The following is a 27825-nucleotide window of genomic DNA, read 5'->3' as shown; positions in this document are numbered from 1 at the left end:
TGCTTCTCATCCGGATGAGGCACCAAGCTGCCCCTTGCCCACAAAGCTGAGGCTCCGGAAGAGGCTGGTGAAAGAGGAGTGCAGGAGCACAGATGAGCACTAGAAATGGCAGAGGCCCACTTCCTGGAGAAGAAAGGAGCTTCTTGCTTCTCTCCAGATGTTAGACACTGGATTTAGGGCAAGGTGCTCTTGGGTAGCCTGGGCTGCAAGGGGAAAAGGATAGTTCCAGGGTCCTAGGTTAGATATATGCAGTGGCTGAGATGACTCCTGGAGCAGTCTAAAGGTTGAAGGGAAGGAAAAATGCCCATTAAATCCCTCTATGGTGGAAGAATTGGATCCTCACTGACCATTCCACTATTTATTCAGCCAACAAAGCCTAGAGCAGTGACCAAAAGTAACTATACTGCTTTCCAAGCAAGTGTCCAGTGCAGGAAGACACTTCAGGCTTCTCTCCAAATTACAACACCACAGAAACACAGTATCTTTGGGAAGAGGCATCCTCTTCCTCCTGTTCCTGGGTGAATACAGCAACATTTCTCTGGGGTCCCAGAAACATCACAATAGGTGGGTCCTGGCTGGTAGGACCCAGCTACAGGATCAACACAGTGATGCCAAAGCCTTCTGGGATTCAAATTCTGCCCCAGATGTGTTGCAAATCAGTATATAAACTTTTAAGTGATCTCAGAGCAAGGCAGAGGTTTTGAGAATGTATTTATTAGCACTCCTACATCACTGTTACAGGGCCACATATTACAGCAAAACAAGGGTAGTAAAGGGATATGACCTTTTTATGGCACTACCCAACCATCCTGAGCCTCAAAACCAGAACAGCCAGTCCCTCAAGGCAAACAAACTGCACTATCTGAGCAGTCCCGGGCTGTAGCACAGGCTCTAGTTAACCCCACAAAGGTTCTTTCGCAGAGGCCAGCTGGATACCGGGGAGTCTCTCCTGCCTGAAGGGACAATGCCATCCTGTGGCTGTTGGGAATACTGACTTTCTGCTGCGGTTTTCCAGCAGCTCTCACTTTGCCCTTCCTGGTAAGAAGAGCATTAGGAGGCCAGACCCTCCTCAGAAGCTGCAAATAAGGCGCCTCATTTGCCCTTAGCACAAAAACAAAGCTTATACTACCTAAGGGAATACTCCCTGCTTCCGGGGGGATTCAGCTTTAGGATGGGATTATGTTTTGCTGCTGCAGAGGAAAAAGTCACAGGTAACAATCACGCCTGCTGTTTTTTAGAGCATACACTTACTTTTAGAGTGGCTGTCTGTGAGACTGGTCACCCTCTCCATCTCAGCCACCTTCCCAATGACTTCACTGAGCCCTTTAACTGGATAACAAACTGAAATCTGTCCTTGCCTACAGACAAGTGGGCAACAGGGAGAAAACACTTCACAGTAAAGAGCCCTCATCGCTTCCCCGTGTCCTTCTCTCATGCTCTTAGCACAGAGCCTGCAAAACACTTCAAGTACAATTTTCCTTTCTACACCTCTCACCATTAGTCTCCTCCCTCCCCCAAGCCAGGGCTTGGATAGCCTGACACAGCTCAGATGAGTCTCTGCTCACCTGCCCACCCGAGAGGCACAGCCCTGAATGTAGGATGAAGGACTTAGTCCTCACCTCACCAGAGACAACTCTCTGGCTCTCCTCAGCCAGGTCCTAGCAAGCACAGGTCAGTTAAGCACTTCACAGAGTTAAGTCACAAAGAGAGCTCAATCCCCATCCCTGTTTTGGAGCAGACCCCAAAGACCCAATCTGCACAGTCCCACTCCAGACCTGGGTAATGCTTCCATTTCATGCAAAATGCTTAAATAGGAAGAAAAACAATTCTACCACCCAAAACAAAGAAGACAGAAATATTTAAGACCCCCTTTATTTGTTAATTTTTTACTTTCTCCAAAGTCTGGGAAGGATTCTTTAAAATGTATTACTCAGCTTAGCACTGCAATAGAGAAGGCCATTAAGACATGGGACAACCATGTCCCAGTGTGCTCAGACAAGGAAGCTTTTGAACAAGCAGCGTTTGGTTAGCTCATACTTCTTCCCTGGCTGGAGCTGGCTGTCCAAAATGTTAATGTCTTACCAGGGAAAAATAAAAATAAACCTCACCTTTATGGCTGTGAGTGGGAAAAAACCCAAACCAAAACAAAAAAATAAAAGCCTCAAAAACATTAAAAAAAAAAACCCAGTCAAATGTGAAACCATGTACTGGGGCACACAGGATTAGTTTAACTCCATGGGATGCTCGTTTTAGAGGTGGATGACAAGTGTTATCATTTCAGCATCACTACCTGCCACACTGCTGATGAAAAAGCAAAAGGCAGCAGATGGAACAGTCACATAGGGAATTTGGTTAATTGTCTGTAAGCAAGCAGTACAGAGAGGTCTGGGATGGTGAGCAGAGCCTGAAGGAGAATGGACCTTACATTCACCCTGTTCTGGGCCTCACCCTGGAGAGTGAACATCAATCTACTGCACATCTCCTTCGTATTTTCTCTGGGCTGGAAAAATGACACAAGCAAAATAGAAAGATTTTAACCTGAAGAGATGTGATACTGGAGGCTGAGCAACCCAGTCTACAGAACACACGTGGGTTAGTGAGCCTTGCCAGCAGACTGGCAGTGTTTCCCAAAACCCAGTTCTGCAGGAAGAATAGGGAATGTGCCCAAATAATGAGGAGAACTGCAGACCAAAATAGGGAGAGGTGATAGTCTCAGAAAAGTTCACTCTGATGTAAGTTAGGGGGCTATTATTTGTTAGTAGGTTCAAATTTATTTTTGGAAATCTGAAGTGATGGCACCAGAAAAAGAGAATTAAGAGGAGTATGCAGCCCAGGCTACAGAAAGAACATACATCTCCTTCGTATTTTCTCTGGGCTGGAAAAATGACACAAGCAAAATAGAAAGATTTTAACCTGAAGAGATGTGATACTGGAGGCTGAGCAACCCAGTCTACAGAACACACGTGGGTTAGTGAGCCTTGCCAGCAGACTGGCAGTGTTTCCCAAAACCCAGTTCTGCAGGAAGAATAGGGAATGTGCCCAAATAATGAGGAGAACTGCAGACCAAAATAGGGAGAGGTGATAGTCTCAGAAAAGTTCACTCTGATGTAAGTTAGGGGGCTATTATTTGTTAGTAGGTTCAAATTTATTTTTGGAAATCTGAAGTGATGGCACCAGAAAAAGAGAATTAAGAGGAGTCTGCAGCTCAGGCTACAGAAAGAACAACAGGTGTTAAGGCTTGTTTTACATAAAGTTCATAGAAATTGCATGTATTGGATCAATCAGGTCCTTGTCATGCTTAGCCAAACCAGAGTATCTACAAGCAGGATGCCCCACAAGCCCCCTCCTAGTCTCTGGAACATCACCCTCCAGGAGCTCCAAAGCTGCTAGCAGGTTGGCCTGCAGATCCAGATGTCCCTGGGTGCACACTGGTCAGCTATTGCATTGGAGAAAGCTGTCTGAATCAAACTTTGTTAAGAAATACTGAATCATTACCTTTGGGTATTGTTCTGATCTTTTTTGTCTTCTCTGATAAAGACTTCTTCCTCCCCAGGACTGGCTCATTACTGGAAGACTGAGGACAGATCTTCATCTCCATAAAAGAGATGGAGAAGTCATATCCTTTCCATGACTCCCAGTTCACACCCTGGGAAAAGACCAAGGAATTTCTCTTACTGAAGTGCCCAGACCAGAAGCTAGGAGTCTACCACTGCCCACCTCAAATACCATTTAACCCTGCAATAAACAGAAGCTTTAATTATAATCAGTCTTTCAGCCACTCTTCATATAGATCAAACCTCTGTGTAGCTTGGAACACAACAGGACTGAGCCACCTTCAATCCCAAAGTAAGCCTGTAGAGTGAGATGTACCCCAAGCATGCACTAAAAACCAAGGGAAAGGTCACATCAGACAGTGAGCAAGCACCCCAGTGTAGTTCCTAGTGAGTGTTCCCCTCAGTGACCAAGACAGCTCCACCTCAAGTATCTCTGCCCACAAGAAGCAGGGAGCCCTGAGCTCAGGTCCTCTGGATCCAAGGAGGAGAGAGTGAGAGCTGTAAGTCTTCTTATGGATCATTTTACGTTCTAATGAAATAAGTTGGAGGGCAATCCCTGTTGCTCCAAGGAAAGACAGGAAGGAAGCACAGCTCTGTGTCTTTTCTCCAGGCTATGAAGGGATAATCAGCACACCAGCTCTGCTGCTCACCTCAGTGACTGCTCTCCCCGTGCTTCCCACTGAGCTTGGCCAGGTGTGGTTCTTGTACCACCATGCACTGTGGCATGTCAGGGCACAGATGCTGAGAGCCACATCACTGTCCCCTTGCCATCTTGTGTACTTCCAGCCATTGTGGTAGGTCTCTGCAACCCCTAAAAGAAGGGATCAAAGACACAGATAATTAAGTTACTACAGCTGCTCACCCTTCAGGTGGGACACAGCAGGCCTGGCAGGGGAAAAGCCACAGCACAGGATAGGTGTGCACACAAATCTCTAAGGCACTGCTGCTGAGGGGCATGTCCAAGGGGTGCATCCTCCCAAATGAAGATACAAACCTCATGGCAAAGGGTATTAAAGGATAAATGGAAGACTATGGACACAACATAGTAGGGATTTACCAGGGGCAGAAGCCAGCACTGCTGTTGAGAAAACTCCCCTCTGAATAAAAGACACTTTTGTTCCCTCTCAGCTGGCAAGCCCCAGAAGCTGCTGCCCCATCAGCACAGGTTACCTTGTAGAAACTTCCCAGCTTGCCTTTTCAGGCATTTCCCTGGGTCACAGAGCCCTCTCTTCCCCATGAACAAGCAACTCTTTTTCCTATCTTCAGCATGAGACAGGCCCATGGGGCAAGACAAATACCCAGGTGCCAGCATTTGCTTCCCTGTGCAGAGACAGCACCAGTACCAGGCCCTCCTCACCAGCACTGCCTCTGCAATTCCCCACTGACAGCCTGGATCTGTCCCTGCTTGAGGCAACCTGGAGGAACTCACAGACAGCACAGACAGATTCTCTGGCTGCCCACAAATCCACACAGAGCTCGTAGCAGATGGAGCTGCTGCTTGTGAGGTTGTGCAGCTTGTCAAGACCTAGAAATAGAAGACAATTACTCTTTAAAGTAGGAAGCCTATTCACCTTTGCAGTCTTAGACTCTCATCCCATGACCATTTTGGTTAAATCAGCTATTTCCTGCCTCCTCCTTCTCTGCTTGAGGCTTCATGACAATTTGCCAAGTTTATGCTGTCTTATCTCAGTTTCTGGCAAGAAATATCAGAAGAAACAAACAACGTTAGCCAGCACAAGACTGGCTGTACTGCAACATTATTTTTCCCAGAACATTTAAAGACTCTTGCTCCAAAACTTTGCCCTATTTAATGCTGGATTCTCTGATTCACACACTGCATTTTCTGGCTGCACATAAGCACTGGGACAAATACTTAGTTGTACAATGTACTTTCCACAAATCTGAGCATGATCTGAACACTTAAGACAAAACAAGCTTAGACAAGATCCACAAGGCCTTTGGGTTTCTAAACTTCACCAAGATCAGAGGGGCTTGGCACTGACACACAACAATTTATTACAGTGGAGAAAATTGCTTATCATTGAAAGGTGAAAAAGCTAATATTTTTCTCTGGTTGTTTAGGGAGATTGCTGTCAATGAACCTCAGAGCTCACTGCTCCACATTCACACACACTCCCCACCTCAAGGCATCCATGCCTCTGCCTTCACATTCCTTTAAGCCACTCAGCACCTCCTGTGTGGCTAGAGCTGAGGTGCTCACAGCACTAGCAGTGAGAACACTAACAGGCATCAGCTGAGCAAGGCATCCATGCCTCTGCCTTCAGATTCCTTTAAGCCACTCAGCACCTCCTGTGTGGCCAGAGCTGAGGTGCTCACAGCACTAGCAATGCATTCACTGTACACACACATAACCCCAGCCTGATGGGTACATCAGCAGCCACTACCCTCCCTAGGACATGCTACTCCATTCAGGAAGGAGCTGAAACACAGGAATGCAGCAGACAGAAAGGAGCCTCATAACATTTGCATCATGTCCACGTTATTACATTCACAAAAAAGCATGAAGAGGAGCAGAGCCCCACTCAGTATCCCCCTGCCTCTGTCAGTGTTCCTGCCACAGTACACCTGCAGCAGCCTGCTGCCATCCCTGCTCAGGTAAACGGTGCACATGGCACTGGAGGCATTCCTATCCTGCTGCACCTGGCTGCAGTCTGTGGGATACAGGCAGAAGAAGCTCACTGTGTGAACAGAGCAGGAAAAACTGTCCATCAGCAAAGCAGAAGGAGGCACTTCACCTTGGGAAGCTCCTATGGACAAGGGCACAGAGAGAGAAGCACAGAAAGCACAGCCCCTAGCTGCAGGTAGCAGCTTTGGCCTTGCCCACTGCCTGGGAGATGGCACAAGGATATGGTCCCCAAGGGCTGCATGAGATGGAACTCAGCTTTCAGAAGTTCAACTCAGGGCCAGCATCCCAAACCTTGAGGAGAGGTCCCTACATATTTCCAAGGAATGTGCAAAAGACTTCTCCTTTGTGAAGGTTTTGTGTAGCTTTTATCGTTTGTAAAGTGAAATGCCTGTCAGTCAGAAATTCAAAGCTTATCTCCCTTCAATCTGCTCTCAAGGCAAGATGTTTATGGCCAGCTGGGAATTCCACCTCCCTGGTACCAGAGATAACTCACCACAGGACAGATATCTTGGGTTATCTCACCAATTGGCAGATTCCTGCAAGGGGGGGAAGGTGCCCTGAGCTGTTGCATCAGCTGATGGAAGAGATAAGCTCTTCTGCAGCAGAGGGGAAGTCCTGCTACACCACTGCCCAAATGAAAGACACAAACTGCAGTGCAGCTCTTGGGCTGGAAGTCCACCAGTGGCCTTCACAGCTGGCAAGCAGCAGAAGCCTAGACCAAACACTGCAAGCCTTCTACAGATGTGGTTTGGGATGCTCTGTGAGCCCAGCAATTGGCTCAACTTGCAGTGTCCAGGAGCTCCTCACGTGTCCAACAGGCTCATCTCTGAGGAGCACTCACACACAGGACAGGTTGAGGCTCTATGCCCCAGTGCTGGAGCACAGCTCTGATGTGGCCTGCAGAGAACCTCCACCCTTTGTTCCCCTATTGCAGATGAAGAATGACTTCACAGGCTTTGTTGTTGTCATGGTTCAGTTTTCTTTAGTAAATACAGGGATACAAAGAAACCCAGAGCTTCATAGTTCAGTCTGTGCTGGAAATGGAATACCAGCTCATTCACTGGAATCAAAGAGTCTTCCAGTCAACAACAGTCATCAAAAAGTGTCTTATGAGGTGCCAACGAGGGGGCTGCAGTGCTTCCCAAGATAAATCCAATTTTTAAATGTGTTGAAAGTAGCAACACTGGAAGCAGCTCCTCCCTAATCTTCATCCTGTGCTTGCTATATATTTCATATTTTAGGAACATCTTAAGGAAACAATTTGATGAGTAAGGTTTTAGTGGGTTTCCAAGTTGTACAGAGGAGGTCCTTGGTGGGCAGTGCTGGCCTCCAGGGAAGAGTGCTCCAGCCCTGAAGTACACCTGAGTTTATATCAAACTATAAATGAATAATTTATCTTAATTCCCACCTCTTCCACAAATCTCCCTGGAGGGCTCATAGTCATATGAGTCCATAGGCACATTGTTTTCTGTCTTTTCTGGACAAACCAGGCTACAAAAGCCTGGCCCTGAAGAACGAGGATAAGCATAACAAAAATTATAATGCATCAGTGAAATAATGCAGTTGTGAAAAGGCCACAGAAAAACACGAGGCCATGCTTTGTCTGTCTTAGATAAGTGAGAAGAGTCGAGCAGGCTGGCTCCTCCCAGGAAATGCTGCACTCCTCATGCAGTGTTAAAGCAGATAAAAAGCAGATAAAAAGGCAGAGAGGAAGAAATCAAAACCCCAAATGTAAGAGCAGGGACAGTAGCCCTGCGGTGCCCAGCCCACGCTGTTTAAATTGCTGTCTGTTCATTAAAACTGAAGACCACCTTACACCAGGCTCATAAGTTAAGAGTATTCCATTATCTAATGAACTTGTGCTTCATTTGGGAGAGCTCTAAACAACTGCTTTAATTGAAACAACCCAGAAGCCTCCTCAGACAAGTTCACTACATATGTATCTACAGCTGGACAGGAGAGGGAGCTAAAAGGTACCAAATCCATCCTAAGACGCAAGGGAAGGGAAGGGCAGCCTCAGAGGCTGCAGTCTCACAGCATTGCCCTTAAAGGCCAGCTAGCAGTTCCCATGGGTGCAGGGGGCCACCACTGTTTTATTAGACTATCAAATACATTTGGAAAAACAAATGAAATTTGGGAAACGATTCTATGTCTAAAAACCTAAAAGGGGTTTTGTGTATCCAAAACTGGGCAAACAAAACCCCTTGTTTTTTTCTCTCCAGCCCAAACTGGTAAATCTAACAGGAGTTTTTTCTTTAGCTGTAAACTGGGTTTTGACCATGCAGTGTAAATAACAGCTACTTAAGAGAGTCACCATTGCATATTTGTGGAGTCAAATAGTTTTGTACTGCTGGATACAGTGCAAGGAAGATAAAACAGGTGTGCTAACTGCTTCCATGTCCTGCCATTCCTGGTACTTTGGTAACCATATCTGCATATCAGAGCCAAGGTGGCTGAGCTTTGGCAGGGTCAGACATCCTCTGCCCTGCACTGGGTGAGATGGGCTGCTGGTTTCTGTGGAACAGCTGAGTGAAAAACATGGGTGTCCAAACAGGGCTGCTCTTACCCCTTCCCCTCAGGGGCCCTGCTGATTTCTTCCACCTCTCATCCTTTATTTCTTGCCAAGGATGGGCCTGAATTGCCAAGTGGGGGGTGCCCAATTCTGAGGTATCTCAGCTGGGGTTTAGGTCTCCTCACAGCTACTGGAGCAGGACTCTTTCTTTGGGAGCAACAAAAGCACAGCCACTGCCCAGGCAGAGACAGAGCTCAGGCAGAATATGCTGTTAGTGGCTTTTGCTTTCTGAAGGTCACAACACCTTGCCTGAGTTATTTTGGGAAGTAACCAAGAAAAAAACCCCAAATCACCTGCTCAGAATCTGTGAAATGCAGCTCTCTGTCACTTTCAAATTCCTCCCACTGTTGCAATCTTTCCCTGCCCAATTCTCAGATGGAAACACAACACTAAATTTCAGGAGTCCTAATTTCACATCATAAGACAACAGCCTGCAGTGATGTGGCCCTTTGAGGACAGCCATACAACTCATGACCTTTACAGAACAATTTTTTGTTTAGTTTAACTAGGATTTTTTAAGTCACTGAACTTTTAAATACATCTCAGCAGCCTAGCAGTGAAGGTCTTGCAGTTGCCTCTCAAATTATTGGAACAGAATTTCTTATCCTGCTGGAGGCTCTAAATTCCAGGGCACAGATGCACATCAGCCACAGTGTAATTTACCACACACCAGCTTAGCTGCACTGTGATTTACCACACATTAGCTATGGTAAAAGTTGTGATGTACTAATGTGATGTACCACCTGCATGTACTAATCTCAGCTCTTTTGTGAGACGAAAATACATTACTTTTCATTTTAATGAAAGATGCTGAGGCTTGTTTGTACCACCCTAGAGCAGCACACGCTGGGAATTGGGAATTTGAATAATCACAGCTCAAATCGTTAGCAGTATGAGATGCTCACCTGTGGCAAGAAAAACCAAGCAAATTATTTTCTTGTGCAATATGAAAATCAAGTTTGTTCTTCAGGTCTAATTGCACTGGAGCTGAGTAGAGGTTGTGCTGCTCTGCTCTTCACTACTGAGCTCCCTGTGTGCTCCAGGAGCTGCCAGACACCTGCACCAGTGAGCACATGGGCTGGCTGGAGACAATAAACCAGCTTGAAAGTAGAGGATTGCCTGAGCTCCATCACTGCTTGACTGACCCCTCATGTGAGAGCTTCAGACAGTCCTACAAATTCCCCCGAGGCATCTCCTCTTATGTCTAGTCTAATTGACATGATTAAATATGTTGGTTAACATCCTGTGTTGAGCACCCCAAATATCCCTCCAGGTAATTTTTGTGAAGAAATGCACATATATAAGATTATTTGTCAGTAGAAACTGCTTCTGTACTCAGTCATAGATGGATTGGTGCAAATAGAGGCAAAATTTAATTAGGACAGTTGTTCAAGAAGTTTCCCAATCTAGCTGCAGATTCAGCTGCAAACACCCTTCCAATGGAGACTCCCTGTTACCAAAGGACAGCAAGCAAATATACTGTTTGGGAGATCTGACTTCCCACACGTTTCTTAATTTATGTTATTATCCAAATAAACATGCTTTTCCTTTTAACAAATAGTCTGCCATGATTATCTGTCTGAAGTGTGTATGAGTCCCCTATCCTGTTGGGAAATGCTACAACAGTCACCCAAAGAAATGCTTGGATATGGTTTGTAACACTTTAAAGGCAAGGCATGAATTACACATTGTAGGTGGTTATGAGGTTTGAGTTTTGGCTTGGATATGGTTTGTAACACTTTAAAGGCAAGGCATGAATTACACATTGCGGGTTATGAGGTTTGAGTTTTAACTTCAGTTCCAGTTCTAGTAACTGGTCCCTTGTCATAGAGCCTGTCCACAACAGACCTCAGAGTCCTAAGCTGTGCTGGAAGCCTGTTCAGCCACACTAGTAAGAATTACATGCTTGCCGCACCAAAAATGCATGCCAAGCAGAAGAGGCTTTACCAAAAGAAGTAAAATGGATGAAGGAGTTTGATTTCTAAACTCAGCTCCCTCCAGTGCTGCTACAGCTCACCTGTCACAGCTCTCGTGCTTGCCTTCTTGCTCCTCTGCCCAGATGTCAGTGACATTCCATGTCTGGCCTCAGATCCAGTAAGGTGATCATGTAATTTTCACTGCCCAGCTGCATGTCCTTGGGGTCTCCACCAGCCAAGGTGTATCTCTCCATGTACCTGTCTGTTGCAGTAAAGGGGAAAAATTATTTTAAAAGGCTTCTTAAAATCAAACCTGCTCTCCTGAAATCAGTGGCTGGCCTTGTCAAGCTAGCACTTTGCAAGTTCCCATGTGAAAGCACTCCTGGTGTGAGCAGCTCGTTAGCAGAACAAACTATTCCTGGGTTAAAAAAAAAAACAACTAGCCCCTGCATAAACTGGTTTTACATTGTTAGATAGAAAAATGAAAACTATCTTTAACAAACAACTGTCCCTGAACATAAACACCAAGAGTTTGAGTTACCAATCAATACAGGATAACAACCTGTTACTAATCAATACAGTAATTGACAAGAAAGCTACTGACCAACTGGAGTCACACACAAAGTCTGTAAAACTGTATAAAAAGAGTTATGTGAATAAAGAATGGCTTTTTCCCCCATAAAGGAAGTAGAGTCCATGTGGTTTATTCCCCTACCTGTCTAAGGGAGCCTCCACCTTATTCCATGAGACAGTGGTGGTTTCTTCTGTCACTCAGTTGGTTGTCACATTGGTTGGGCTGCTGACTCCTGAGACAGCATTTCAAAATGCAGGATTAGCTATCTCCAGTTGAATCAAACCCCTAAAACACCTATCATGGCAGGTTAGGAAGAAATTCTTCCCTGGGAGTGTGGTGAAGCACTGACACAGGCTGCCCAGAGAAGCTGTGGCTGCCCCACCCCTGAAGTGTTCAAGGCCAGGCTGGATGGAGCTTGCAGGTGGGGATTTGCATAATATCAGCTCTGAAACAGAAGAATGCACTTTTTTCCTAACAGGGACAGAATTAAGTGAATGAATATGCCTGGAAACTTGCTATCTACAGAGCATAGCTTTCTCCCTGTGGAGACACCCCTCCTTATGTGACAGGGGAGCACAAATAGATCTCACTGGACATTCACACATGAGAGAAGAATTGTCTCAGTCTAATTAACAGTCTGACTGTAAATAATTCCTGCCACTTTACCCACGAACACTCACCAGTGAGGATTTATCTGCTCTTAGATGTGCTTCTCATGCATCTCCACTAGGGATCTGAAGCTCAGCCTGTAATAATGCACATCTGTTGGAGGGCTCTCCCACCCCACTTCCAGGGAGTACTCCACCTCCTCTGTCACTCAGATGGCACTGGCTTCAGACCAGACTGGGAAACAGCAGAGAGATGTAGGGAAGCAGCATCAGCACAAAAAGGTAAATACAAGACAGAAAAGTCACTAAGCAATGCTCCTTCTCTGCCCAGATTCCTGCTCTGAGACCCAAGACATTTTCCTCAGCCTGAAGAGTCAAGCAAGGACAGAACAACTGTTTTTTCAACAAATTCAGTTTTATCCATGGTAACAGTCCAGCTCTGGTGTTTGCTGGCTCTCAGCTCCCACCTATTGTGCTGGAAGCAGGAAAAATGCCAAAATCACCAAGCTTTTCACTGTCTTTGCCCAGTACAAGCAGACAGCATAATATCAGCTGCTAACCAAAGGACATTTCAGTTCTCAAGGGGCTGCTTCAAATGCACAGCCTTTGCACACTCAACCTCTTAACCTCAGCAGGATCACGCTCATTCAGTCCTGGGAAGAGACTATGAGGAGAACTCACTGCTGCAGACATGCAGACTTACATGTTGGGACAGTAAGTACCTAGGAATGACATCCTGCCTACTTTTAAGTTCTTTCTGCATCCAGTGCATTATTCTTAGTAACATGCTGCCTTTATCCTGCATGCTTCCATTCCTGCTTCTTGCAGCAGGCAACACTACAAATTCCCTGGAATTCACAGGTGTCAACACAAGTAGGATTTGGACAAGAAAAATAGAAAGAGAGGAGATATGCAATACATTCGGATCTAATGATCCAAATCTGGGAACAGATTCTCCAGAAACCAATGACATAACTCTAGGCTGGGAAGAGAAAAGTGTTCTCCAGCACTCAGCTCCCCTCACTTGTTGAAATCTAACTTTAAAGATTTACAACATCTGACTCTCCAAATAATACTACCTGCTCCTACCTGTACTGGCTTCTAGATGCTTAGGCTCAGTGGCAATCCCCTTCACACGTGATGGAAGTGTGACATTGTGAGATTCCACCCCAGCACCTTGTGCCATCTCATAGCTGAGCTGCTCTTTGGGCACATGGATTTGTTTCACCAACATTTCATACCCAGCTGGATAATAGGTCAGGCAGGTAATTATCCACATCAGTCACTGGATCCCAGCTGAGAGCCAGGGAGTTCTCCATGGAGTTCAGCAGCTGCGTTCTGGGGGCAAGGACTGAAAGTGAAACAAAGAAAAACATTGATGAGGGTCATGACTTGCCGCATGGCCAAGCACGAAATTTTTTCAAACTTATTTTGATTAAGAAGATGAATCTTTTGTGTTATTATTTGAGATGGCTCCTGGAATATGAGGAAAGGGGACTAATACTTAGTCTGTATTTTGTGGGTTTGTGTCTTGCAAAGATGCTCCTTCTTCAGGCTTTGAAGATGTATTCAGTTCTTCTCCTTCTGTATAAAGAATTGGTGGTTGCATTCATTGTTGTATATAATTAGAATTGGAGGGTGCAATGAGCTTAACTTGCAATTTAATTACAAGTAAGCTGATCAAACAATCTAGCAGCTGTATTTCATTAGCAAGTTTTGTGGTTTGACACTACCCAAACACCAGGCACCCAAGAAAGTCGCTCACTCACCTTCTCCTGCTACAGCTGGGCAGAGGAGAGAAAAAATTTAGGCAAAGGGTTCATTAGTTGAAAGAAGGACCAGAAGAAAACACTCCAAGGGCAAAACAGTCTCAACTTAGAGGCATAGAGTGAGTTTTTTACTAATAAAATCAGAGGAGGCTAATGAGAAGTAAAATAAGCCTTTAAAACACCTTTTCTTCCCCCAGCCTCTCCTTCCTTCCCACCAACAGCGCAGGAAGACAGAGCAGAGGGGTTTTGGTCAGTTTGTCACCCAAAGGTTTCTTCTGCTGCCCAGGGAGAGAAGTTGTTTCCAGCTATGCTTTCCCACCTCAAGCCATCCTCTCCCTCCAAGAGACACAGAAACTAGCTCCACCTTTCTTTTTCTCCTGTGCAGACTTCTGAAACAAATCAAATATAAGAGATTGCTTCAAATCTCTGAACAAATTTATGCCTAAATTCTGCAGTCTATCACAGTTCATTGCAGAAAACCCCAGCACTTTGTTTTATGTGGTTTACTTCCAAACCCCTGCAGATGGGGTTCCCAAACACACAGACACATACACAAAATCCCTTTGCTCAGCACCTAGTGATTAATAGCATTCTGGGCTGTAACATGACCTTGTGACTAATTAGGGCTTCACAGCAATTACGAATTGAGCTCAAAATTTCCTAGGCTTAGAGATCATTCCAGAGGAAAAACCTCTGGACACAAGCATTTCTGTCAAGCATAATGAAAGAGAACAACTTTTTTGGCTTCCTCATCATATAATAAAGAGATTTTTTCCCCTGCTGTTAAAAAGAGTGGGTTTAACTGACTTTTTGTGGAGAATATAGTGTCATACACATAACTGGCTATAACACCATATTAGGGAAAGGACTAGTTTAGGGAAGAATGCCTGACAGTCAGATCTACCAGGCACAGAACAGTCTCCTAAGGGAAGGGATGAAAGAAACCCTGTTCACATCTTTTCAATTATTGCAGAGGAAAGCACAGGATGATGAAAGCTGGAGAGATTGGGGAATATTTGTGTGAAAGATTCCAACAGTCTAACTCTGCAAGTCTTTTTCCATCCTACTGCCCAGTGCTTGAAGATCTAGGGTATCTGCCTAATAGCATGTACTAGGAACAAGCATTCTAAAAAGAAACCCTTCTAGGTTAAACCCTAGCTCCATTAGATCCAAAGGCAAAACTCCCATTTATATTAGAAGATATGTAGTTTTATATGGCTGGAGGAGACAACCGAGGAAAGCTTAAGCCCTTCAAAATGGGCTTTAAGAAACCTATTAAATACTACTGTACCTTCTGTAATAAAAATACATGCCCAAAATACAGGATTATTGATGCTTGAGTAAGGCTTCAAAATCCTTGGAGGGCATCTGCTCTGAGAAGTCAGAGGCAAATTGAGTTATCCCTCAAAAAGAACAATAGGAATCTCAAAGAAATTAAAAATTCTTTTCTCTTACCTATCAAGTACTTTCAGCTGTCTGGTTCAGAGCCCTTCTGATGCAGGCACCATTTGCAAAGGTAATTTGAGCAAACCAAAAAGTGACCAAACCCTCTCCTCTTCCCACTCCAGCTGCAAACCAGCAGCAGTCCCTGCAGGGAGTTTAAGAACCCATAGACCAGATGAAAGGAACCAATAGAGGCCTCGGGGCGTTTCCCTCCTACAAAGCACCTAAGGAGCAGGCTGGCTTTGGGAGTGACTGCCCTGCTCAGCATTCCTCTTGCCCATCAGCATGGAAGCACCATTTTGCATTTGATTTATGCTCTGCTAGTAGAAAAAACCCAGAAAGCCTCTCCAGCTCTGTACACGTCTGCAAGAATCACAGGATTGTTACTGAGGCCACTGTGTCAAAAAGCACATTTGTAATATTGATGATGAGAAATGCAGGTGGACTACATCAGAAAATAAAAATTAAACTCAGCAGCAGTTAAACTCTCCATTTATTCAGCACAATACTTTCAAAAATCCCTCAAGAACTACCCACGTGTTTATTTAACCAGGTGCATTACTGAGCCCGGTTTTTAGCCGACAAACCCTCAGATTCTGAACAGCTCCTTTGATTTACTGCAACCAGAAGCTGTGCTGAGGGAGCAGAAGATGGCAGCAGCCTGAGGAATATCAACATCCATCATGAATCCTTGTCAATCGCAGCTGGGGAAGTGCCAGGCACACAGGTGATGCTGTTGAGCAAGTGAGGGAGTCAGCCCTGGCTGAAGAAATAGCTCTCCTGCATCTGGGCCATCTAAAAAACACAAAAGGGGAATGTACAAAATATACAGATATATACAAAATATTATATATAATATATACAGAATATGCAAAATATTGGAGAAAAGAATGCATGCTGTAACATTCAAATCCCCTTTGATCACATCTATCTTATCTGCTCTGCTGATACATATACCAATTAATTTCACCATCTGGAAAAATAGCATGTTATAGAGAATTACAAAGCTTGAAATTCTCCCCTTGCAAACAGCAGAAAGCTACCACAGTAAGCACCTAGGAAAGCAGCTGACTGTAGCATGAATAATGAAATTTGAATAGCCAGCCAACCTAGCTACTTCTTTCAGATTATCACATACTTCTGGACCAGTATAATATAGCAAATAACTAGCATACACAGAGCAAGCAGCTTGACAAACTGAGAGAACCAGCTTCTTGAATGTAGCTAATGAGTTGATACAAACAGAAAAATATGAATTCAACATGAAAACTGTGATGCATGTTTTCCCTGAAGTCAGGAAATAGACATATTTCAAATGCTGCCTAAGCGAGGTCCCAGTCAGTGACTGTTTCTCTCACTGAAAAAGAACAATGGAAGCAGAATTTCCCATTTGTTTTTCTCTGTTTGGGGTTATGATTATTCAGTGTTGTCTGCAAAGTGCTGGAACTTACCCAGAGGTTTGGGTATTACCAAAAGTCTGGACAACACTCAGGCACTCGGTGGAATTCTCGGATTTGTCCCGTGCGGGGCCAGGAGCTGAACCCGATCATCCTTACGGGTCCCTTCCAATTCACAATACTCTACAATTCAAAATCCTACAGTAGAAAAACCCCCTGCAAGCCACAGGTATAAACCTGGAATTTAGGAGCAGCCCTAGGTGATAAACAAGCAAAATACACCCCTGAGGAACAGAATGAGGCCAGGCTTTAGCAGAGCCCGTGTCCCTTACCAGGACAGGACGCGCTGTTCCTGCGGGACAGGGACCCCACACCGGCGGGGCGATGCCTCTGCGCCAATTTCCCCGCTGGGACAACTTTCCTGGCATTTTTACAGCCGTTCCCCTTCAGCCCGGGATAACTCTGCTGCACCCAAGGCCTGCCCGCGATGTTCCTGTGGCAGATCCAGCTGCCTCCAATGACGGGAGGCGCCAGCGAGCCCTGACAGCAGCTCTGAGATACACACAGCACAGCCCTCAAGTGCGGCAGCGGTTCTCCTCGCAATTCCAGCCGCAGAGGGTTAAAAAACCCGGGCACATTGGGAGTGCAGCGCTGGGAGGAGGCGGGAGCGGCCCGAGGGGCGGCCTGAGGGCGGGCACCCGCCCTGGCTGCGCGCATGCGCGGCGCAGCGGCAAGATGGCGGCGGCCGCGCTGTGCTGGGCGCTGAGGGCGGCTCGGCAGGTCAGGGCGACTCCCTCCCCTCCGTTCCTCTCGCCCTGCTTCCCCGCGTCTCTCCGGGGCCCTACCCGCCCGGCCGAGGCACCGGGGAGCGGGCAGGGGAAATGCGGGTGGTATTTGACCGCTGCGGGCTTGGCCTTGTCCCCGCGGCGCGGGAACATCGGTGTTATGTAGCGTTCGGTGCAGCTTGGGGCTCTGTGTGTCTCTAACTTGCTAACACTTTATATGAAGTTCAGAGTTATATATACTAATGCAGTATGGAATCTGGAAAATACGAAAGCTAAAGCTGTGAAGGCATCGCTGTTGGTCGTCAGGGAGAGCAAAGATCGGTGCTGCCCCTCGTGAGGGAGACGCGGGCAGCGATGAGGTGTGAGAGGTGTAACGTGTGACCCTGGAGTTAAACGATACCGGAGACACGGGACCCGAGGGCACGGCTGGAGCCGTGTCAGGGCAGGGTTCGGCTGGGTATTAGCAAAGGGTTTTCCCCATGCGGCACTGGAACAGGCTCCCCAGGGAGTGGTGGCGGCCCCGAGGCTGCCAGAGCTAAGGCTGTTGGGGCAACACTCAGGCAGATGGTGGGATTGAACTCGGTATTTGTCAGTGCCTTCCACCTCCGGATGTTCCATGCTGTATGAAAATAACAATTCATACTTGACTAGGGCAAACTGTGCAACGGGCGGGTATCACAAATTTTATTTTTTTGATCAGGTTCTTCCCTCGTCCTGCCCAGGGCAGGTGCGGAGCTACTATGTGGACTGGAGGATGCTGCGGGATGTGAAGAGAAGGAAGATGGCCTATGAGTATGCAGATGAGAGGCTGCGGATCAACGCCATCCGCAAGAACTCCATCCTCCCCAAGGAGCTGCAGGTACTGCCAGCTGCCTGTACCCAGCCAGGGCACAGACCCACACGTGGCTCTTGCTGCTCTGCCGTGCTCAGGGCCACGGCGGTCACTTTGTCGATCCAAATGGCTGTCCCAGGTGCCAGATGTGTTTCCCCAGCTCACAAGCACAGAATCATGTCATGTTCCATAGTGACTTCAGCCTTTTGGGGGTGTTTACAACAACAGCACACTCACCTGACTGGAGGTTGTGTGTGTTGGGTTTTTTGAAACCAGTACTTGTGTAAGCAGCATATGTATATCTAGCCCAAACCACCACTCTGTGCAATTAGAAGTATTTAATTTTACTTGCCTGATTTACAAGAATATGAACCTGCATCACAGCTGGGTGTTAAAACTGTTCAAATTGACTTCCCTGCTCTCAGCCTGCCTTACTAAGCACCAAAAAAAATTTGCCCATATCAGATTATTCCTATGTTTGATCTGGCCATACTTACACATCCTGGGAGAAAGTATATGAATTTGCTTTTATATATTCACTTTACCATTCTTTGGCAAGTCTGACTGGTGTTGGATGTCCTTATGAGGCAAAACCAATACAGAAAAAAGCCCCAAAAGAAGATTCTGTAACACCTTCCAAAGAACCCTATTGAAATCCCTTTTACTGACATCAAAGCGTTCTACCTCAGCAGGCAGTTAATAAACAACATAAACAACATATTTAAATTCAGCTCATCTGAAAGGACTGCAACGAGGAGAAAGTAAAAAAAGTATTTGGCTAACTATAATTCCTGGTTTGAGGTTATTCAGTTATAAGATTAAATCTTGTGTCTCTTAGAGGGCTAGCCCACCCTAGAACAAGGACAGAGACAATCTGATTTGACTGGTGGCTTGAGATAGTTCTGTCTGTGTAGGTAGGATTAATTTGGGGGTCTCCATGTGGATCAGTTTACATTTGCTGTTGGAATGCCCAGAAAGGGTGGGCTGAGTGAGGTGAAAGCTCCCAGTTAAACAGCAAAGCTTATTCACGAGGTGGTAGAGAAACTCCACTCTGGATTTTGAGGTGTGGCAGCAAGGCCCCTCTAAATCCTGGGAACACAGATAAAGCTTTTGTGCTGTTCTGTTCTAGGAAGTGGCGGACAAAGAGATCGCGGCGCTGCCGCGGGACAGCTGCCCGGTGAGGATCCGGAACCGCTGTGTGCTGACGTCCCGCCCTCGGGGGGTCAAGCGCCGCTGGAGGCTCAGCAGAATTGTCTTCCGCCACTTCGCTGACCACGCTCAGATGTCCGGGGTACAGAGAGCCATGTGGTAATCATCCCCACGTGGACGTGCTTTCAGGCAGATGAAACAAACCAGGCTCGTTTGTGTGGGTAATTAAAGCAAGACTGTCCTGCCTCAGAGCCCAGCATCAATGTCAAACTAATAAGGGAAGGATGAGAAGTTGTGCTGATTCATTAAACTCGCTGGATTACAGTTGGTATCAGCTGACAAGCAGCAGCACAACTGCACTGAACTGGTGTGTGTGAGAGGCAGTTTGATTGTGAGAAAAAAAATCAGTACGTGATGGTTGCAGAACTAAGCTGAGGTTTGTGGTATGGGCAATATAGAAATAAAGACATACAGCACAAGGCTTGTTTAAGCATTTTTTTTGTTGCCATCATAGGGTAAGTTCATCATGGTAATTTGGGTAAAAGCATCAGTAAAACTGCACAACAGGACAAAGTGGTAGTCTGCTGTGAACAAGGGCAAGCACAGAGTGGGAACAAAACATGGCCTCGAGTTGAGATGCTCTTGCTATGCTAACTCAATATACACGTGTATTAACGAGCAGACAAAGTGGCTAAAGGACCTGTTAGGAACTACACTGTGCTGGTATTTCTCCTGTTGGCAGTGCAGTGCTCAGTCCCGTGCTTCAAGAACAAGGTGGCAAGGAACCCTAGTCCAGACCCTAACAGGAGAGAAATGGCTTCCTTAATTCACAGGTAACAACAAATCTGTCCTTGGGAGACACATGGGAAGGAGGCAGGAAGGACACAATTAACAACAGGCTTGCTGCTAAGGTCACGTTTGCCCTGTACTCTTCTTCAAAGCACTGCAGTAAAGGGGGCACTGGCTGCTATGGCCCCTGCTCCAGCAGGGGCTGAGAGGTGGCAATAAAAAGGCCAAATACCACTAGCAGAAAACTGACAGCCACCCATCACACCCAGCTGAGTTATAGTCTGGTGTATAAACCATCTCAATATACTTACTCAATTACCTTAAAACCCTTTCAAAGCTGATGGAGAAAGTGGAGCTTATCCCTTGTTTCCAAATTTACACTGCTGGAGCCAGGGCAAGCTCCCTGTCCCTGGTCTCCTGCTGATGACTGCAGACTGCATCTTGACTGATGCCGTCTCAAAGACGGGCTCCCAGCTAGCCCAAGCACTTTGATTTCCAAAATTCATAGTAATAGTAATTAGACAGGAATAGTTTCTGAGAGTAATCATTAAATTTGAATACCACAGGATTAACACCATACTTTTTCTGCTTAACTATCAAATGCTTAGATGTTCTGCTTTGTCCAGCAGTTCTCCCTTTGTGACATGCCTTTAGTTCAGCACTTTCCCATTTTTAATCAGAAAGCTACACCCTGTGAAGTGAGCATGACACTAGCCCCAGCAAGCACACGGGTCCAGCTGCCACTGGCAACAGAGGCCTTGACCCATCCTGGTTTAAGATTCCTTTACTTTTACATTCTGTTTTCAGTCTCGCAGCACTCCCCACTCATCTGAGAGGTTTTCTCAATATACCCCCTATGCTTCACTCCTCAGGAAATGCTGAACCACTTGACTGACAGAAATGCTTTAGAAGCTATTTTATTTAAATATTTTCTCCAACCTGAAATGGAAAATGACTGTCTTTGCTTGGAAGAAGGTTATGTAAACGATGATCTTTGCAGCACAGCGTGTCTCACACGGAAGATCAGTTTTAAGGCGGCCCTTAGAGTGCTTTCAGATATCCATGGGTATGTCCCCTTTGTACTGCTTTTCTCTGCTTTCAACCCAGGCCTTATTGATGGTGCGCTTCATCTCATCGTCCCCTTCCGCATACATCTTTTTCAAAATGTTCATAAGCCCTTCACTAGGATCTGCAGTGTCATAGGCAGCCTTCCTGCAAGACAGATACATGAGAAGGTCAGGAATACCCAACAAAAGGAAGTGCTGAGGTTTGTTTGAAATATCCTGGGAATGGGACTTTTGCTTTGGCAAAGTCTTTAGATCACAGCAGTCTCGGTCAGCTTCCAAATAGGAAGAATCCTAAGAAACACCCTGAAACCAAGTGCAAGCTGAGTGGCACACCTAGAGATGTCCCAAGGAGTGGGAGAGTATTTTGATGTGAAGCATTTTGCAGTAAACGTGACCCTGGAAGCACTCCCAAAATCAGCTGTAGGAAGCAGAAGCGAAATACAGCAGACAGAGAAAATGCCAATACCCACCTTGTGTTACGTGATGGGTGAATAAAAATGGAGAAATTACCAGATCAAGCTCTTTGGACAGACCACATTCACAACCCAAAAGGCTTTTTTAATGCTTCCCATTTTTCAAATGATCTCCTGAGGTCAAGTGATTTCTTAGCACATTTCATTTGAAAGCAATTTTCTCAGGTGATGAACAGTGCCACCCACAGTCAGCACCCATGGAGGACGTGGCCTGTATGACCCGACTATAAATAATGCCCTCTCTATCCCATTTTCCAAAATCCTGTAGGTAGTAATGCAGTCTAGCTCAGAAACAGATCAGCAGAGGGAGCAATTTCCTCATGCTCAGGGATAATGATCGGCTGCCCAGACCCTGGCTGGGAGCAGCATTTCTGGAGCTGCTCGTCTGACAAACAGGAAATCTTCGGGAATTCTCTGCACAAGATACAGGTCTAACAATTCCCCATCCCTCCAGAAAACTGCATTAATTATCAAGTCACTTCCTCTAAATCTCCTGTGATGCCATTTGAATGGACAAGGCTGTTTTGCCCTAAATTCAGGTACTTACACCTGATCAGTTTTAGCAAATCACCCTAAAAACGTACACAAAATGAATTGTTGTTGGCAGGGATAAAATTCTCAGTTGTGTTCTCATTCTCCAAGGTGGTTGTACATGTAAAATAACATTAAGTCATTATATGATATACGTATTTTATACATATATATATATAAATTATATATTATATATTTTAAAAGGTGTCCCCAGATGTTTCCTGCTGTCATTTACCAGCCTCATACCTGTGTACGTCTAAGCTGCCTGCTGCTCCCAAGCACTTGAAGTGTTACAAACTGGCTTGAGACTTTGGAAAACCATCTAAGAAAACAAAGACCTGCTTTGCCAAAAACAGCCCTAAAACAACACAGAGAACAGGAAATGGATAACAAGATGGAGGGTTGAAAAGACACTTACTCTTTCTCTTTGCTTTCTTTTTCCACTTGAGTGAGACAATCCCATTTTTCCTCCCGCTTCTTCTTACACATGACAAGGATCATGTCTGTCTTTATCTGTGTGGTGAACAAGGCATGAATTCAGAACGCTTCAGAAAGGGATGCCAATCAAAATGAGTCAGGTTAGCTTGTAACATAAGCGGCTTCCATACTCACAAATTCCTGAAACATTTCTCTCAGCTATCCATTATTATGTAGCATAGGAAAATTATAGCATGTCCTCAGCCTCAGGGTACAAAGTATTAAGTCCACTGTGGAGAATTTATATATGTGGTTAATACAATACTGGTACAGGCTTACAGTACCAATACAGAAGAACATTAAGTGCTGCAGGAACACCATCCAGTGATTTGAAGGATGCTCAAGCACCAGGACTGCCTGGTAAAGTGTGACTATATTTACTGGACTTCTCCAAGCATACCAAGCTGAGGTAGAGGCTCCTCCAATTTATTTCTCCAAGGACAAGAAACTAGTTTTAGGGTATTGCTTAATCTTGCAACATGTTTGCAAGATACAAAGCTTGCTGACTTGCAACCCTGACCTAAATTTCACAAAGAACTCCTGCCTGCCACAGCAGACAAGGGTCCACAGCAGCTTTAGCTTGGCTTAACAAGTACATGACCACTGCTCGCTTTCGTACTGTATTAAAAATCACCAGAGCATCACTCTCATTTATTCCAGCTGGTTTAGTTTCACTCTGTACTCATTTTAGGCCAATTTCCAATTGAAGCAGTAGTTCTCACATCTGATGTCACCAAGCACCACAGAGAACTCACAGGAGGTGTGTGACACATCTCAGCCTGGACAGGTGCCACAAGCAGCGCAGTGTGGATATCACCAGCCAGCAGCAGCACAATGTTACCAGTTGTCCTGGTTTTGGCAGGGATAGAGTTAATTTTTCCCTTAGAAAATTAACAACCTGCTGGGGTTAAACCACCACACCAGTGCTCAGTTCTGGAGCAAAACACCCTTACTAAGGCAGAGCAGGTTCCAGACTTGGCTTTGGGAATTAAGCCTATTTAAGCTTCCCAAGATTTCAGTCTGGGAAATCAGCTTAAATCTCTTAAAATTGCAAAGAATTTCTCAGAGGTATTTAAAAGCACAAAGCTGCAATGAACACTTGGCGGAATTTTCTGCTTAATTATTTCTGAAATCCTACTGGTGAGCTATTAAATATCCAGACATGATCTCCTGAAATAGGATTCCAGAGACTAATTCTGCAGTTATGACAATCACAGATTAGTAAGACTCATGTTCATAGTGCAGAGACACAGCAGCAGAAGGGAGAGACTGAACATTAGCATGGAGTCTCCTGAACTAACCAGGCAATGAACACAATACTGAGAGGGCCCTAAATCACCTCTAACAAGGTGCACTGACCTTTCTAGAGCTGCCTTCCACAGAGATGGGCTTCAGGAGGTTGTTGAAGGTCATGGTGTAGTTCTTCCCATTCAGATTCTTCACCAGCAGATCAAATGACCTGCAGCCAGGAAGTGGAGGGAGGAAAGGCACAAATATTCCAATCATTACACTGTCTGAAAAGCCTTTAGCAGGTGTATTTCTTAGGAAAGCAGAGTACTTCTTAGGAAAGCAAGCCAACAGGCTTGAATTACTTTATTTCCAGGCCTCTCAAAATCTTCAGATCAATTTTAACAAAGGAATTAAAAGGAGCAATCCAGACTCACAACAAATCAAGATCTTTAGGATCCTTTCTACCTACAAACTTGGAAAACCAAATTTCCTCAATGTACACCTCAGCTGTATCACCACGAATATCCAGGGCTAACACTGGGTGCCTGATCAAGCATGGTGAGGTGCACTTGTAAAATGAAAACACCCTGATACCCTCAAGTGCTACTAAAAGCCAATACAACTGAAGTTAAAAAAAAAAAAAGAAAAAAGGGAGTGGAGAAAAAAAAAAAGGCTAATCCAACACTCCTGCATTTCAGTATTCATGTTGTGCTACAAGATGAACTCACCTCTCTGTGAAATTCACCTGCACATTCTCAGCTGGAAGCTTCTGGACACCATTTAAAGAGATGTAAATCTTAACAAACTTATCTGACTGATCCCATCCTGGAAGTGAAAAAAAGATATTAAGTTCTACCTTTCCTCCATATGCTTCATGCACTCCAACCTCCCCCACAAAGCCCCCTAGAACAATGAGGGTCTTTTCCTTACTGAAGCAATTTTCAGAGCAATAAAAGGAAAATATGAATTATTCAGAAATAACTTGAGAGCAATGGGAGGTCCCCCCATGTAGCCCTGCTCACTAATCCCTGCAAATTCTGAGAAAACCCACGTATCAGCTCAGGTCAAAAGAGAGCAACCCGGGCTGTGCAGGGGGAGTCAGAGCCAGCTGTTTGCTCCCACTGCAGTTTCCTTGACCCAATTCTTCCCCTACTCCCTGCATCTTGAGCAATTCCCTCTCCTCTCACCTACATGGGGAGCAGAGAAGCCAAAGCTTACTCTTTCATTCCTGCTAAACAATGGAAAAATACCAGCTGGTACAGCAAGGATACTTCATGCATCCCACCAAACACTATCACACAAACATGATGAATACACACTGGGGTTCAGATGGCAAGAAAGCACGTGGCAGCTTTTAAACTGGGGTCTCCAGCGTGGAATAAATACTGGAGATGTGCTTAAGGCTTCACTATGTTGCTAAGTAGCAACTCTAATTCCCAGTAATGCCACCCTGCCATCTCTTCAGAGAGGTGCTAGAGCTCCAGAAAAAGAATCCTACCGTAATTGTTTATTTTCACTGTGTACCCTCCCAGCGATGACTTTTCTTCATCTGCCACATCTTTTGGCTTCGGTGGAGGCTGATTCTTGATTTCCAGCTCCAGCTTTTGTTTCTCTGCCAGAAGGACATCACGCACCCGCTTCCTAGTGGCACTCGTGAGCAGCTCTTTAACCTCTTCCAAATCTTTCTGCAACTGGTTCAAAAACAAAGGATCACAAGTACACATTAGATATGTTTTTTGTATTCAGTGCTCACAGCTTTTTATGACATTTTCGCGTATTCCAGATGCTGGAATTTCAGCTTTATCAGGTCAGTAGTTTAGCTTCCCACTACAACCAGTTAAGCACGGATTCATCCCTTCCTCACCCTCTGTCCACCCCTGTAGGTATGTATAACCATAAAATCCTAATTCACAGAATGGGTCTGGCTGGAAGGGTGCAGCTCCCCTGCTCAACCACGGCCATCTCAGACTGGAAAAGACCTCCAAGACCATTAATTCAGACAAGCTTTAAGCTCTCAGTGCTTAACTCTTCATACATTAAAAACCAGCAGGAATCAGAAGCTGGGCGGACAGCACAGCTCCCTCAACACGCCTCGCCGCAAGGTGAAACCTCGGCAGCCCTCAGCGAACGCGGGGACTGACGGCTCCCAGCCGGGGCCCCACCGCTGCCCCTGGCCCAGGACCCCGCCTGCACCCGGGGGACGCAGTCGGGAATCGCCTCACCTCCTCCCGCGCCACGGCCATGGCGGCTCCCCGCGGAACCTCTGGAACCTTCCGGCCGCGGGAAGTGACGCGCGGCCGCCGGCCCCGCCCGCTCCCGCCCTGAGGAGGCGGCACCCGGAGCTTCTCCCCCCTACCCTCGGCTCTGAGGGACGGGCGGAACCCGGAGCTTCTCCCTCCGCTGGGCTCTGAGGGACGGGCGGGACCAGGATCTTCCCCGCCCCCTGGGCGCTGAGGGACGGCGGGACCGGGGGCTTTTCCCGCCCCGAGGATTCTGAGGGGCGGGTGGGAGCAGGATCTTCCTGCCCTCGGCCTCTGAGGGACGGCCGGGGACAGGAGCTGCCCTCTCTCCTGGATTCTGAGGGACGGGCGGGAGCAAGAGCTTCCCCACCCCGAGGACTCTGAGGGACGGCCGGGGCAGGATCTTCCTGCCCCCGAGGATTCTGAGGGACGGGCCGGGGCAGAATCTTCCTGCCCCCGGGCTCTGAGGGACGGCCGGGGACAGGAGCTGCCCTGCTCCGGCCTCTGAGGGACGGCCGGGGACAGGAGCTGCCCTGCCCCTGGGCTCTGAGGGTCGGTGGGACCGGGGCTTTTCCCGCCGCCCGGGCTGCTCGGTGTGAGGGGCGGCTGAGGCGGGCACGGGCTGGGTTTTAGTTTGGCCATCAGAAATCTGCCCCTCATTTTGGAGCAGATGCCCCATCGCTCGTGGCTGTCAAGGTCCTGGATTAATTTTGCAAAATAAAGTGTTGTTTTCCTTCTTCGGGAAAAGAGTATCAGGCTCATGTTGTGGAGGTGAATAGTGATCAAAGGGGAAGAAAGCTCTGTTGGTGGCCTTCAAAGGAAGTTGGGCTTATAAAAAGTGTCCTGTTCTGTGTCTGCTCCTCATTTTCATGGTTACTAAGGTTGAAAAGTCCTCCCCAATCAACTCCAGCAAGGTTTAAGCTTTCAAGTTCTAGCATTGCATCTATTAAAAAAAACAAACAAACCACCAAATCCAGTAGAAGTTGGGTGGATGGTACAGTGCCCTCAACACACACCACCACAGAGGGAGATCTGCACAACAAATGCATAAAAATCTTTTTACAACCAACCCAGGGAGTAAGTTACTGTTGGGAAATTGTTCCTGACCTGTAATGTGACAATGTGTACTCTGGGAGTGACTTTGTGAGTAAGAGACTCGGTTATCAAACCATTTGCAAGGAAAATGTAGCTTTTATTTACAGACCATTTGGCTGTATGCATGTAAAAACATACTGGTGTAATGCTACCAAAGTTCTCTTTTAAGCATTTTCCTTATCAAAAGAAAAACATGACTGTTGACACTGTTACTAAATGAGCGCAGTGAGCACCAGCGACAAAATTTCTATAAAATTTCTATAGCCCCACTGGGCATTAAAATTGCCCTGGAAGAAAACAATAAGGCAATGGCATTCCTTCTCTCAGCAGGAATGCACAGGAGGCAGTGTTTGCCCCAGATGTCCTTTATAGACAGTGTGACCCAAGGCAGATCACAGCCCTTCAGCACTGAAAAATCCCATTTCTCTAGAACAAGGTGCCAGTTAAAACACCTGTTTTACCAAACTGAAGAATGTCAGCTCTTTTGCTGATACATGGGCTTAGGGTCTGGGTTTTTGTCACTTCTAAAGTGAACATCCAGGAATTTATCTGTAAAGAGATCTGTAAAGGTAGCGAGGGAAGAAGAAATTGAAAATGAATTCATAGAAGTCCCGAAGCCAAAGATTTATGTTCAAGTTGGCATTCCCCAAAGTGGTTTTAACAGATGTTGTACTGAG

General features: G+C 46.1%; 2 protein-coding genes and 1 long non-coding RNA gene across 3 annotated transcripts; 1 reads left to right on the top strand and 2 right to left on the bottom strand.

The window, feature by feature from the left end:
• Positions 1-172: 172 nt before the first annotated feature.
• LOC120512208 lies at positions 173-10335 on the bottom strand. The gene is made up of 4 exons (XR_005629959.1): positions 6311-10335; positions 4205-4365; positions 3496-3646; positions 173-2500 (listed from the first exon to the last, which is right to left on the bottom strand). It is a non-coding gene; the product is annotated as an uncharacterized LOC120512208 (long non-coding RNA).
• Positions 10336-17129: 6794 nt separating this feature from the next.
• On the top strand, positions 17130-19725 carry MRPS14 (mitochondrial ribosomal protein S14). The gene is made up of 3 exons (XM_039730275.1): positions 17130-17260; positions 17966-18124; positions 19227-19725. The coding sequence occupies exons 1-3, from the start codon at positions 17216-17218 to the stop codon at positions 19407-19409; spliced, it is 387 nt and encodes a 128-aa protein (XP_039586209.1). The 5' UTR covers positions 17130-17215; the 3' UTR covers positions 19410-19725.
• A 1202-nt stretch (positions 19726-20927) lies between these two features.
• On the bottom strand, positions 20928-26184 carry LOC120512222 (calcyclin binding protein). Its single transcript, XM_039730276.1, has 6 exons — positions 26036-26184; positions 25312-25504; positions 24542-24638; positions 23943-24042; positions 22525-22619; positions 20928-21247 (listed from the first exon to the last, which is right to left on the bottom strand). Exons 1-6 carry the CDS (start codon positions 26054-26056, stop codon positions 21088-21090), a joined length of 666 nt encoding a protein of 221 aa, XP_039586210.1. The 5' UTR covers positions 26057-26184; the 3' UTR covers positions 20928-21087.
• Between the last annotated feature and the right edge of the window lie 1641 nt (positions 26185-27825).

This window comes from Passer montanus, unplaced genomic scaffold, assembly GCF_014805655.1.
Source record: "Passer montanus isolate IOZ18808 unplaced genomic scaffold, ASM1480565v1 scaffold71, whole genome shotgun sequence".
Classification (NCBI taxonomy): Eukaryota; Metazoa; Chordata; class Aves; order Passeriformes; family Passeridae; genus Passer; species Passer montanus.
Note: the sequence above shows the minus strand (reverse complement) of the source record. Positions and strands in the feature narration are given on the sequence as shown.